Source organism: Nycticebus coucang, chromosome 10 (assembly GCF_027406575.1).
Source record: "Nycticebus coucang isolate mNycCou1 chromosome 10, mNycCou1.pri, whole genome shotgun sequence".
Taxonomy (NCBI): Eukaryota; Metazoa; Chordata; class Mammalia; order Primates; family Lorisidae; genus Nycticebus; species Nycticebus coucang.
In genome coordinates, this window is record NC_069789.1 from 11779646 (window position 1) to 11792172 (window position 12527).

The window sequence follows — 12527 nt, forward strand, 5'->3', positions numbered from 1 at the left end:
TTATTAAAATACTCTGAAATATTCATTTTGGAAATAAGCCTGAAATTAAAATTTATAAATCCCAGAGGCCTTAATTTTTTTTTTTTTTTTTTGTAGAGACAGAGTCTCACTTTATGGCCCTCGGTAGAGTGCCGTGGCCTCACACAGCTCACAGCAACTTCCAAGTCCTGGGCTTAAGCGATTCTCTTGCCTCAGCCTCCCGAGTAGCTGGGACTACAGGCGCCTGCCACAACGCCTGGCTATTTTTTGGTTGCAGTTTTGGCCAGGGCGGGTTTGAACCCGCCACCCTTGGTATATGGGGCCGGCGCCTTACCGACTGAGCCACAGGTGCCGCCCAAGGCCTTAATTTTTTTAAATATTATTATTTCAACCTTTCTGTAAAGTATGTTGCAAGCTTATCATTTAGGATTACTCACAACTGTCTCCATCCATATATTTGTGCTTAGCATTAAAATGTCAACTTTTCTAATTTCTTTTGTATATTTAGAAATTGGCATTTTATAACAAGTTACAAAGAGCTAATTGTGCATAAAGACTTGAGGGGATAATAACCTAAACTCCTTATATATTTTACTGTACATATCATTCACGTTCCTTCTAAACTTCTTCACTGTAAAGGATGTCTTCTCAAACATGCTATTCTGGCCATCTCAAATCCAATAACATAGAAGATGGAAAAAATGAAATTAAAAAAGGACAGAGTACAGTAATTTTTAAAATTTCAGTTTATCAAAGAAAAACTTGTTGGTTATTTATATGATGTCTGTATCTCAAGCAATTAAGCATAACATTTGTTCTGTGTTCTAGAAATCAAGCGAGGGGTGTCCAACTGTCTTTCTTCTCTGCCACAAATTGGAAGAATAGTAGTTGCCTTGGGCCACACATTACATACACAAACAATGGCGAAAGCTGAAGAGCAACAAAAAAAGTCTATGCAGACTTTTCATGATACCAGATGCCACAGATACAAAGCAATCCTTAAATAATTAGCATGTGACCCACTGGCAGGCTTCAGGTTGGATACTCCTGTAGGTCTTTAACTCCCAGAATGCCAGGAAAAATAGTTGTTACCATTTACCATATATGTCCAGTGGGCCCTGTTTATTTTTTAATATACATGGAACATAGAAAGTCTGACAAGTTCGTGAACTTATCCTAGTAAAAGTACTACACATACCTCATTGCTGAATATCACTATGGTCACCTTCAAAGTACTGCCCTTGAGAGGCTATGCACCAATGTCAGCACCTAGTCCACACTTCAAAGCCATTTTGGAATTCTTTTTCTGGAATGACCATCAGAGCTGTTGTAATACTGTACACAAAAACATGCAACAACCATAATGAATGCCACTCAGCAAGACACTGCTACACATTAATACAAACACATCTGTGAGACACTGATATACCAAGGTTATAAACTTTTCCAAGTTGTTTGTACAGTGCTGCCAACATAAGTGCACAGTGGAAATGTTGTGAACTTAATTGTCAGAGGTCTGATGGTTATTCCAGAAAAAGAATTCCAAAATTGCTTTGAAGCGTGGACTAGGTGCTAGCATCAGAGTATGGTTTCCTGAGGGGAATATTTCAAAGGTGACCATAGTGATACTCAGCAATGAGGTATGTAGTGCTTTTTCTATGATGAGTTTATATGCTTAATTGTTAGACCTTTGTATGTTGTTTTACAAATAATTTTTAAAAATAAGAAGGGAATTAAGATAACTTAAAATTGTAATAAAAATTAGACATGAAAACTCAAATTATTTCATATTTTCTTGGTTTTTAAAGGTTTATAATACACAAAATAGGCAATGTTCTTTGAATACAATTAGTTTGCTCATCAGTTGACATGTATTTACTTGAGACATACATCTTTTTTATAAATGTTGATTCCAGATCTTAAGTACTATACATTTCTGGTTGGTTCCAGCATATTTGTGGTTCTTCTTGTTTGTGCAGGTCAAAACACAGTGGTTTTAAACTTCAATGGCTTATCATTTTGTTAAGAGGATAGTCATCATCTTTCTTTTATAATTGCAAACGTTTTTTATTTTTTGAATTATAAACAGTAATTACAAGTTCAATCCAGTAATTTTATTTCTATATCATATCTTTCCTTCTAGTTATCTTTGTATAGATGCTTAGGTTTGTCCACTTACATGCTGTATCAAATAACTATTGGAACCTAAACATCAATCTGAAAAGAATATACTGTCAAAATTCCTTTTAAAGTACAAAATGGTTCAGGTTCTTGCTGAAGAATGTTAGATGATTCTTATTGAAGGAATAACTGTATGAAAATACTTTAATTTTTTTCTTGGAAACATTTGTTTTCTCATTGATTTTGTTTGTTTGTTTGTTGCAGTTTTTGGCCGGGGCCAGGTTTGAACCCGCCACCTCTGGCATATGAGTCAATACCCTACTCCTTGAGCCACAGGTGCCACCCCTGTGCTAATTTGCTAATTGATAATTTGCTAATTTAATCAATTTGCTAATTGATTCTTGAATTAGCAAATTCATTTAAGATTATCTGCATCTGAAGACACAGTATCTGGCAATTTTCCTTATGCTATCAGTTTTATCATTATTATCATAGTCAAGTGTGCTGCTGTCTCTTTGTATTTATCTTATGATTGTGAAATATCTTCCTCTTCTCTTTGGCTTTATGAATGTTAAATTAAAAATTCTGAATTTTCAACTGTGCTCTAATAGCTACAAAACCCAGTATGTATAAAGATAGTGTCTCCAGATGTCTTTTATATTTTCTTGGAAAGATGATGCAGTATTTTGGACATTGCAGTAAGAGAACTGAAGAATGATAAAATAATGATGATTTCACTATTGCATCAGCCTTTTAGTTCTGTGCTTGCTTTCCCCTAACAATAGCCCCTAGCCATGTGTGTGTATTGAGCACTTGAAAGGTGATGTCTAAATTTCAAAGATGTAGTATTAAGATTGTAAAGTATCTTCTTAGTTTTTATATTTTTATGTATTGAAATGTTACTGTTTTAGATATATTGGGCTAAAATATAAATATATTATTAAAACTAATCTCACCTCTTTCTGTTACCTTTTTTGTGTGCCCATTAGAAAATGTATATATATGGCTTTATTTGTGGGTTGTAATGTATTTCTGTTGGATAGCACTGTTCTAAGTATTTTGGTTATTCTTTTGTTTTAATAGTTTAGTCATTTTCAGTATTATTAGAAATAATTGGCTAGCACAGTGGCTCTTGGTTATAATCCCAGCACTTTGATGGGAGGCTGAGGCAGAAGGATAGCTTGAGCACAGGAATTTGAGACCTATCTGAGCAACATAGGGAGACCTCCACCTCTACAAAAACATTTTAAAAATCAGCCTTGTGGTGTGGTGGCGCATGTCTGTATTCCTATGAGTGAGCTATGGGTCATACCACTTTACTCTAGCCTGCGCAACAGACTTAAGACCCTGTGTCTTAATAGAAAAAAAGTAAAAAAAAATAATTGAGAAGAATTGAAGTAGTTACTAGGATGTTGAAGTAGAATTTCAACTTAGAGGTAAAGTAAAATCACTAAGATCCCATAGTGTATCTTAGATTCATGAAAGGATCCAAAGAACCCATGTGACAGAAAACAGAGTAAGAATAAATCTTTTTCTGAAAGTAAATTTTATTTTTGTTCTTTGGAATAATTTTCAGAATAGGATTAATGAAATACCAATCCTCACAAATAGAATTTCAAAGAAGCAAAAATGAGGTCCATTGAACCCTCATTGTATATATATATATTCAGGGTTTACTGTTTTACTCTTCATGACTGCCAGCTTTAGCTTAGGGGCTTTCCTGGCATCCCTTTTAGGAACTGTATAGCAAATGCCTAAATTCATCTGGGCAACACCAGGTTCTTTGTGTTTTACCAGTAAACTGTGTTAACCAGCATACAATATATACTTTTAGGTATTAGATTTGAGAATTTGCTTGTCTGGAATGTAAGAATTAATACTTTATATGTAACATAACTTTTTTTTTTTTTACTTATAGACCTTTGTGAACGACGTAAGGATTCCAGAACAGACTTACATCACCTTGAAACTTGAAGATAAGCTGAGATTTGGATATGATATCCTTATATGATTTTGTGCATTGATTAAATTTATTCAAAAATATTTATTATGGTGTAAATTAACATTTCTTGAGACATAAGAATTCCCGATGCCAATATGCTAGAAATCTCAGTTAATTGGGTGTCTTTCCATACTAAAATACATATTGAAAAACAATTTTTTTCTTAGTTATTTTGCCTGTTACTAAAAATAATCCTGGAGAAGTTGATGGACTCAGCTTCTTTCCATTTTTCTTTCTCTATATAGTTTCAGCATTAGTCTTCCTGCAATGCTTTGGATATGTTATCTGGGTATCAAAAGAGTATAACGGGATAGGGGATTATTTAATTTTAGTCCAGCCCAGGGATTGTTTTCAAGTAGATCATAATGTACAAATCAACCTCCTGGGAGGAGTGTGAGAATTTAAACTTACCTTTTCTTTTATCCCTTCCCTTCATGTTTGTATATATTACATCTATGTTGCCTATTTAATTCAAACTTTTAAGTGTCCTTTGCCTTCTCCCATAATGCACATTGTATATTTAATATGTATTTAAAATTATTTTGTTTGAAAATAGGAGTCTAATAGCTAAATAGAATATGACTGTATTACAAACATACTACCTAGGGTACCATGAAGAATGGTGAAGAAAAGGAAGACGAATAAAAACATTTTTCTTTACACAAGGGAAAAAGTTTTATAGAAAATGCTTATTTATATTTAATCAAAACACAGATTCTGTATTATGTTGAATGTTTTTCTTGAGTTTTGTTTTTTTAATTTCCTAAATTTGGGCTTTGGTAATAAAGAATGTATTAAATATATTGGCAATGTGGATGGACTTTGTCACTAACAGAAAAATTATAATCTCACCTAAGTAGAGTTGGTGCTCAAAGTAAATGTATTAAATAAAATTGTTTCTTAAAATTGTATGAAAAATTATAAATAAAAAAGTTTGTGACATATCTTATAATGCTCACACTTGAGCCAAAGGATCATACAAAGGAATATTCAAAAAGTCAACATACAGAAAAATCAAACCATTAAATATTAATATTTAATTTGTTGTGCATTTTAAATATTTAAGAAATATGTCACATAAAAACAATTAAGAATTAGCATCAAAGCCTTGGTGAATGGGTCATTTTCCACCAGTTTATGTTTTGTCAAAAAACAAATACAAGTATATTTTGAATTAAGTTGTCCTTTAATCCATTTGACATCAATTGTTTTCAAACTTGAGGAAATTCCAGTTTTAATTAAACTCTATGAAGTTAAATTTGAATTTTAAATCAAGAAGAAACTAGTTGAGAAAACACTCACCATTTTACAGATTGTACACTGATTTCTTAATGACAAACTCATACTTCTCCTTTATATACCAGCCTTTGTTTAAAATTACCAGGATAAATATTTTGTCCCAAAGGACCTTTTCAAGGTTGTATAGTTAGTGTTGAGCTGGAACTACTTTCCACATGCTCAGTTAATTTTATTATTTTAAAGTAGCATCTGTCATAGTGGCAGAAATTTTATTATGTGATATAAATTTTAAAAGCATGTATTTGTTTTGTATTTATGTATTGAAGAAATTGTTGTGTTTTATATGTATTAGAATTAATCTTAATGGCCAATTTACAAATTGCTGTACCTTGGAGTGAAAAGCTATTCTAACTAAAATTCCAGATCAGGCCAGGTCAAGAAGGCTTCTGTGAGGCCAAGGGGGAAGCATTGCTTGAGCTCCAGAGTTCAAGACCAGCCTGAGCAAGAGGGAAACCTCATCACTACTAAAAATGGGGAAAAAAATTTAGCCAGGTAGGCATTGTGGCTGCAGTCCCAGCTATTCAGGAGGCTGAACCAGGAGGATCGCTTGAACCCAGTAGTTTGAGGTTGCTGTGAACAAGAGTGAGTCCAGGGCACCTGGGGCAACAGAGTGAGACTCTGTCTCAAAAACAATACAAGACAAAAAAAACCTTAAAATTCTACAGTAATAGAAGGAGCATTTTAACATGAATTGAAACCAAACTAGACAACATAATTTATCTACCAGAACTCTCTCTTTCTAACTAGAGAAATTAAGTAATTTGGAAAAGCACATACTCAGTGAAATATCTAACTTTTTAAAATGGCAGTAAACTCATGAAGGATATAGAAGTGCAACAGTAATCAAGGTAAACCTTAAAACAGCTAATAAATCTTCAGGTGTTCAAAAATGTGGCAAATAAGGAAGCCTAGTTTTACTCATTTCACAGTTGTTTAATGTCTACAGGCATAGTCTTAGTCGTTTGAGGGTACAGTAGTGAATACACAGACCATCATCACTGTCCACTTGGAGCTTATGACACTTTAACAGGATTGGAGGGAGCTGACAGTTCACATACCAAGAGAGCGTATTAAAGGGTGATGAATTCTATGGTAACAAAATGTGAAAGGGGAGGGTGGTAACTGTGGCTCAAGGAGTAAGGCACCAGCCCCATGTACCAGGGGTGGTGGGTTCAAGCCTGCCCAGCCAAAACTGCAAAAAAAAAAAAAAAAAAATGTGAAAGGGGAATGTAAGGAGCCAGTGTTGGAGAGTAGGGTGCTACAACTTTAAAAAGGATATTCATGAAGACTCACCGAGAAGCCAGCACTAGAGCAATGATATGGAGAAATTGAAGGAACTGGCCATCTGCAGACATTCCTTTTTAAGGAGATGGAAAAATAAAGTGCAAAGGACTCAGTGGGAACACACTGGCATGTTTGAGGAATAGCATTTAAAAAGCAGCGTTGTTGTAACAAGAAAGAACATGAGTGTATTGGGAACCAGAATGTATCAGCCCTGGTAGGCTATTATATTGACTTTTATTCGGAGTGAAATCGGAGGCATTGGACCACAAGATGACTTACGAGCTGCACTCGTTCAAAGAAGACTAAGGGTGGAGGTTGGCAGGGATATAAAGAGGAAGACCAGTTGGAAGCTATTACGGTAGTACAAGTGAGCAGGAACGGAGGTTTGGACCAGGCCGGTTTAAGTGGAGGTAGTGAGAAATGATAGGATGTTTTGTGTATTTTGAGGATGGAGCCCATGAAATTTTCTGATTAAATTGGATGTAGAGTGAAAGAGAAGGGTCATGGATGAATCCAACATTTTGGTCTATGCAGTGTGAAAAATGAGGTCATCATTAATTGACAGAGAATTCTGTGGGTAGAGCAGATTTTGTGGAGAAAAAATGGGAAAAATCTCAACGAAAGTTTTTTCTGCTTTATGTTTGATTTCTACTGTCTCTATTATTTTTTTTTCCAAGGCCATTTGAGACCTTTCTTTTCTACTGTGGGTGTTTAGTGCTATAAATTTTCCTCGAATTACTGGTTGATAAATACTTAAAATACTTTCTAATTTTCCTTTTAATTCCTTCTTCGATTCACAGGTTATCTAAAGATTGTTATTTAGTTGCCAAATATTTGGGTAGTTTACCAGAGTTATTTCTGCTATTGATTTCTTATTTAATTCCATTGTCCTCAGAGAAAATACTTTGTATGTCTCAAATCCTTTTGAATTCAGTAATGATTGTTCTGTGGCCAAGAATATGGCCTATCTTGGTAAATGTACCATATATGTACTTAAAAAGCATGTGCATTCTGCTGAATTATGCTGGAATGTTCTATAAATGTTAGCTTAGTAGTGTTGGTCAGGTCTTCCACATTTGATTGATTTGTTGTCTTGTTCTTTCAATTACTGAGAGTTAGTGAAATCTCAGGCTGTAATTGTAGAGTCAGTTCCCTCTTAGTTCTTGAAGTTTTTGCTTCACCTGTAATCTGAAGCTGTTACTAAGTATATAAACATTGAGGGTACTGCGTCCTCTTGATCATTTCATTCCCTATGTCATAATAAAATGACCTGCTTTATCTCAGCTTTTACATATGTCTGGAAAATTATTTCGCTTTAGTTACTGAAAATTATTACTAGGTATAGAATTCTACATTGACGTTCCTCTTCTGGGTAAAGAGGAAACATTATAACCATTGCTTCATTATATTCTCACGTGGGTTTTCTTTATCCTTGCTTATGAACCATTTAAATATGATGGACCTTAGTGTAGTTTTCTTCATGGTTTTTGTTCTTGGGATCTATTGAGGGTATAAAATTTAGAAAAAAATTTTATTCATTATTTCTTCAAATATTTGTTTCTGTCTTCTACATATTTTTTAAGGTCTCCACTTATATGTATGTTAGGCTGCTAGAAGCTATCCTATAACTCGATGATGCTGCTTTTTTTTTTATTTTTTGATTTAGATTATTGTCATGGTTCAGCTTTCACATTTACTCATCTTTTCTTTGGCAGTATCTAATGTACCGTTCATCCATCCAGTGTATGTTCGTCTCACACAGTGTCGTTTTCATATCTAGATGTTCAATTTGGGTTTTGTTTCTCATATTTTCCAGCTTTCTGAAATGTAGAGTATAATTAACATTTGTGTTCTGGGTTGATTTTGATTAATTTTTGCATACATAATCTTGTATTAGATGACAGACATTGTGAATTTTACCTTGTGTTGTATATATAGTTTTGTATCCCTATAAATATTTTTGAGCTTTGTTCTGGAACATGAATTATTTAGCAACAGTTTTATCACTTTGGGTCTTTTGTTTAAGATATAGTAGGTTTCTACGGTTATTCTGAGCTAATTATTCTCCACTACGGAGGCAAGACCTTTCTGTATACTGTAAGGGTCAGCAAACCCATTGATCAAAACTGACCCTTAGCCTGTTTTATTAGAACACCACCATGGCCACTCATTTTCCTATTTCTATGGCTGCTTTTGCTCTACCACAGCAGAGTTGAGTAGTTGCTGCAGAGATTATATGGCCTTAAAAGATTTTTACTGTCTAGTTCTTCACCGAAAATTTGCTAACTTTGGCTCTACCTAGTGACTCATGAATCGTGAAGCTTTCCAGCCTGGCTATTGGGAGCAGGTTTTATTCCTGGCCCTGGACATCAAGTATTTTAGTCACTAATATTTTTTGATGGTTCTTGACCAAGCCCCTGGGTACTTTTCTCACATACTTATCTGTACTCAGCCAAATATTTGAGAGAGACTCCCTGAAGATCTCTGGAAATTTCTCTGTGCAGCTTCTCCCTAGTATTTAGTCCTATGAATTAAGTCATATTAGTCTACTTACACTCTCAACTTCATTTCTTCTGTAACTCAGGGAGTCTGCTGGGCTCTTCCTGGATTACTCTTCCTTGCAGTGTGACCTAGAAACTCTCTCAGGGTAATGAGTGAGGTTAGTGATTGGACCTGATTTGTTTTCCTTCTCTCAAAATCATTGTCTTGTTACCTGATGCCAGCTGTCATCTTTCATATTTTCCCCAATTCCTTTTACTCCATCTTGGCCCGAAGTCTGAGGAGTTGAATTTCCACATGTTGGGTATACCAATTGAATCCAGGGGAAGAGATAATAGGCTAAAGACAAAAATTTGAGAATTTTCACTGTGTAAATAATACTTAAAAAATTGAGACTGAACGAGAACACCAAGCAAGTGAATACAGATTGGTGAGAGGTTGGGCGGTGCCTGTGGCTCAAAGGAGTAGGGCGCCGGCCCCATATACTGGAGGTGGTGGGTTCAAACCCAGCCCTGGCCAAAAACTGCAATCAATCAATCAAGATTGGTGAGAGGGCTAAGGACTAAAACTTCATGCCTTGCCATAGTAAGAGGTGGGTGAGATGAGAAACCCATCATCATCCCCATTATGGAAATCATTAAAAGTTAGGAGCCCAGTCCTTTCTTTTTTAAAATTGTAATTCATATCTTCTCCCAAACAAGTTGTTACTGCACAACAGCCCACAAAATGATTAGGTTAATCATATTTTAATAGAAGCAAGGATTGAAAAAAGAGAAAAACATGTCACAGCATTTAAAATCATTAATCTATTCTTAGAACACTATGTATAGCACTGTATACTGGGCAGTCCAGATAATAACCGCTAAAATGATCTAGGGAGAGTTAAAAATGAGTAAAATTCAGGACTTTCAGACAAGTTAATATTTTTCCTGATTAATGTGCTTAATCACAACACATTTTCAAATTTCAAAAATAAAAGGTATTTCAAAGTTTAAGAATGAAATATAAGAAATTACTAGAGATGAACTTCTGGATTAAAGAATGAAATGATAGAGAAATCAAAATCAGCTGTTTGAAAACTATATTCCTATAGAAAAGGGGTTTCTACAAGTTGGAAAGGTGCTCATGTGCTAAAATAAAATGTTATAGTTTTTCTGAAGGTGTAGACTAAGCCAATAAAATCTCCTTACAAGATTTTCTGCCATTAACTTTTTTTTTAAAGTAAATTTATTTAGCTTAATGTAAGGATACAAACAACCAGGTCAAAAAATTCAAAACTAAAGTTTTGTTAGTTAGAGTCCCTCTTGTGGTTATGTCCCACACACAAAAGGTGTGTCAAACACCTGCACCCCGGGTCCACTCAGTGAGAGCACTATTAACTTTTTTTTTTTTTTGACCTTTAGCATATTTTAGGACAGTGGTTCTCAACCTTCCTAATGCCGTGACCCATTAATATATACCTTTTATTAATAAAAGGTATTTATTAATAAATACCTTTTATTTCCACATATTGTGGTGACCCCCAACCATAAAATTATTTTCATTGCTACTTCATAACTGTAATTTTGCTATGAATCGTAATGTAAATATCTGCAGGATGTATTTAGGCGACCCCTGTGAAAGGGTTGTTCGATCCCTGTGAAAGGGTCATTTGATCCCCAAAGTGGTTGCGACCCACAGGTTAATGCCATGTGGAATCTAATGTAGCATAAATGTATATTTCAGTATCAATTATAGCTACATAAAGGAAATTTCCCATTTTCCTAATGAAAAAGAAAAGTTTTTTAGATAACTTTAAAGAGAATTTTTAAGGATAGCTATCTTACATATTTTTAAAATCATGTATATAAATGTATTAATTTAGAAAAGTTATTTTTCTGTGCTTCCTTGTATAAAATTTTATTCAAGTCTTATTTATCTGACAGTGTCTTCAATACCATGAGTCAATTTCCTTAGCAATATATCATTGATTTTAGAGAATATTACGATAATACCAATCTTAATTGTCTGAGAATACAGTATTTTTCAAAACCTTTTATCACTGGAAATGTCTCAAGCAGCAAGAGCTGATTATGTAATATTAGAAAATAATTTTTAAAAACTTTGCCCATATTTGTGACTAGTATCTCCCTAAAGGAACTATTTAATGACTTCGTTTTTTATATGATTTTTGAAAGATGTGTTCACAATGATATGTGACACTTTGTATTCTAGGTTATACCCATAGGAATAATAGACACTGTTTAAAATTTTCCTCTGTCATTAAGGTAAAGGAGGCTAATATTGATAGTGTGCTCTTTGATAGTCTTATGCATTTTGATAGTCATATATAAATAGTCTTATTTAAAGAAGAGTGGAATAACTTACAAAATTTTGATTTTTAATAAGCAAGAATTTAAACTTTTGTAACTTACTGACATTAAGAGTAATTAGCAAGTTAAAAACAGCTACCTAGATTGGGCTGCGCCTGTGACTCAAGGGAGTAGGGTGCTAGCCCCATCTATCAGAGGTGGCAGGTTCAAACCCAGACCTGGCCAAAAAAATTAGCTACCTAGATCTGCACCACTGAGAAGATGGTGGCTTTGGGGGTAAACGCTGGGGTGAAGGCAGTCTCAAAATCTCATTTTTATACCAGAGTTCTCAGTTGAATTCATGGCCTAAACAAGAAAATTCTTGAGGTCTTCTTCCTTTCCCGACACAGAAACCTTTTTGATAAAGCTAAAGTGGTAAAGATGGCCCCTGGCAAGTTTTCCCTGACCTGAAATGTGTCTAGGTCTAAGAAGATACCCAAACTAGCCTTGGAACATAGCTTTCAAGCACTCCCTTCCCATAGCAGGGAAGACTGAAGCATCAGAAAACCCACACTACTAGCTAAAATCATTTGTGTTTTCCATTGAAACACATACTGATAACACAATAGTTAAGAGATGTATATTTCCATGTACCAGGAAGTGTCAGCACATGTATATGACAAAAAAAAAATGAAAATATTAATATTTCAAAGCTATAGGAAGCAATGTGAAGTGATAGGAAAGCCCTGGACTGAGGTTCAGTTAACTAGATTCTTGTTTTGGTTTGTCTGTTCAGTCCTCAAGTTCTTTATAGAACAAGAAGATCAATGAATGAAATTTCCCAAAGTTTATTAAAATTCCTAAAGAATCATGAGTTTTTATTATTTTAAGGAGCAGAAACAGACTAAATAAATACTCCTTAACAAGTTTGCTGCTTTGGAAATCTTTTTCTCCAAATAGATAATTATAGCTTTCTACCTTGACGTCATGAGTGCTCTGAATTGGTAAAGAATAGAATTTAGTACATGATTATAAAAGTCCTTTCATTACAG

At 34.3% G+C, this 12527-nt stretch overlaps 1 protein-coding gene across 11 annotated transcripts in view; it reads left to right on the top strand.

Moving 5' to 3' along the window:
- The window catches only part of CEP170 (centrosomal protein 170), a 125807-nt gene that overhangs the window by 39776 nt on the left and 73504 nt on the right, over positions 1–12527 (top strand). For all 11 annotated transcript variants that reach the window (XM_053606213.1, XM_053606219.1, XM_053606214.1 and 8 more), the window contains exon 4: positions 4019–4097. In XM_053606213.1, the coding sequence (XP_053462188.1) occupies positions 4019–4097 (79 nt within the window). The remainder of the gene's footprint in view (positions 1–4018; positions 4098–12527) is intronic.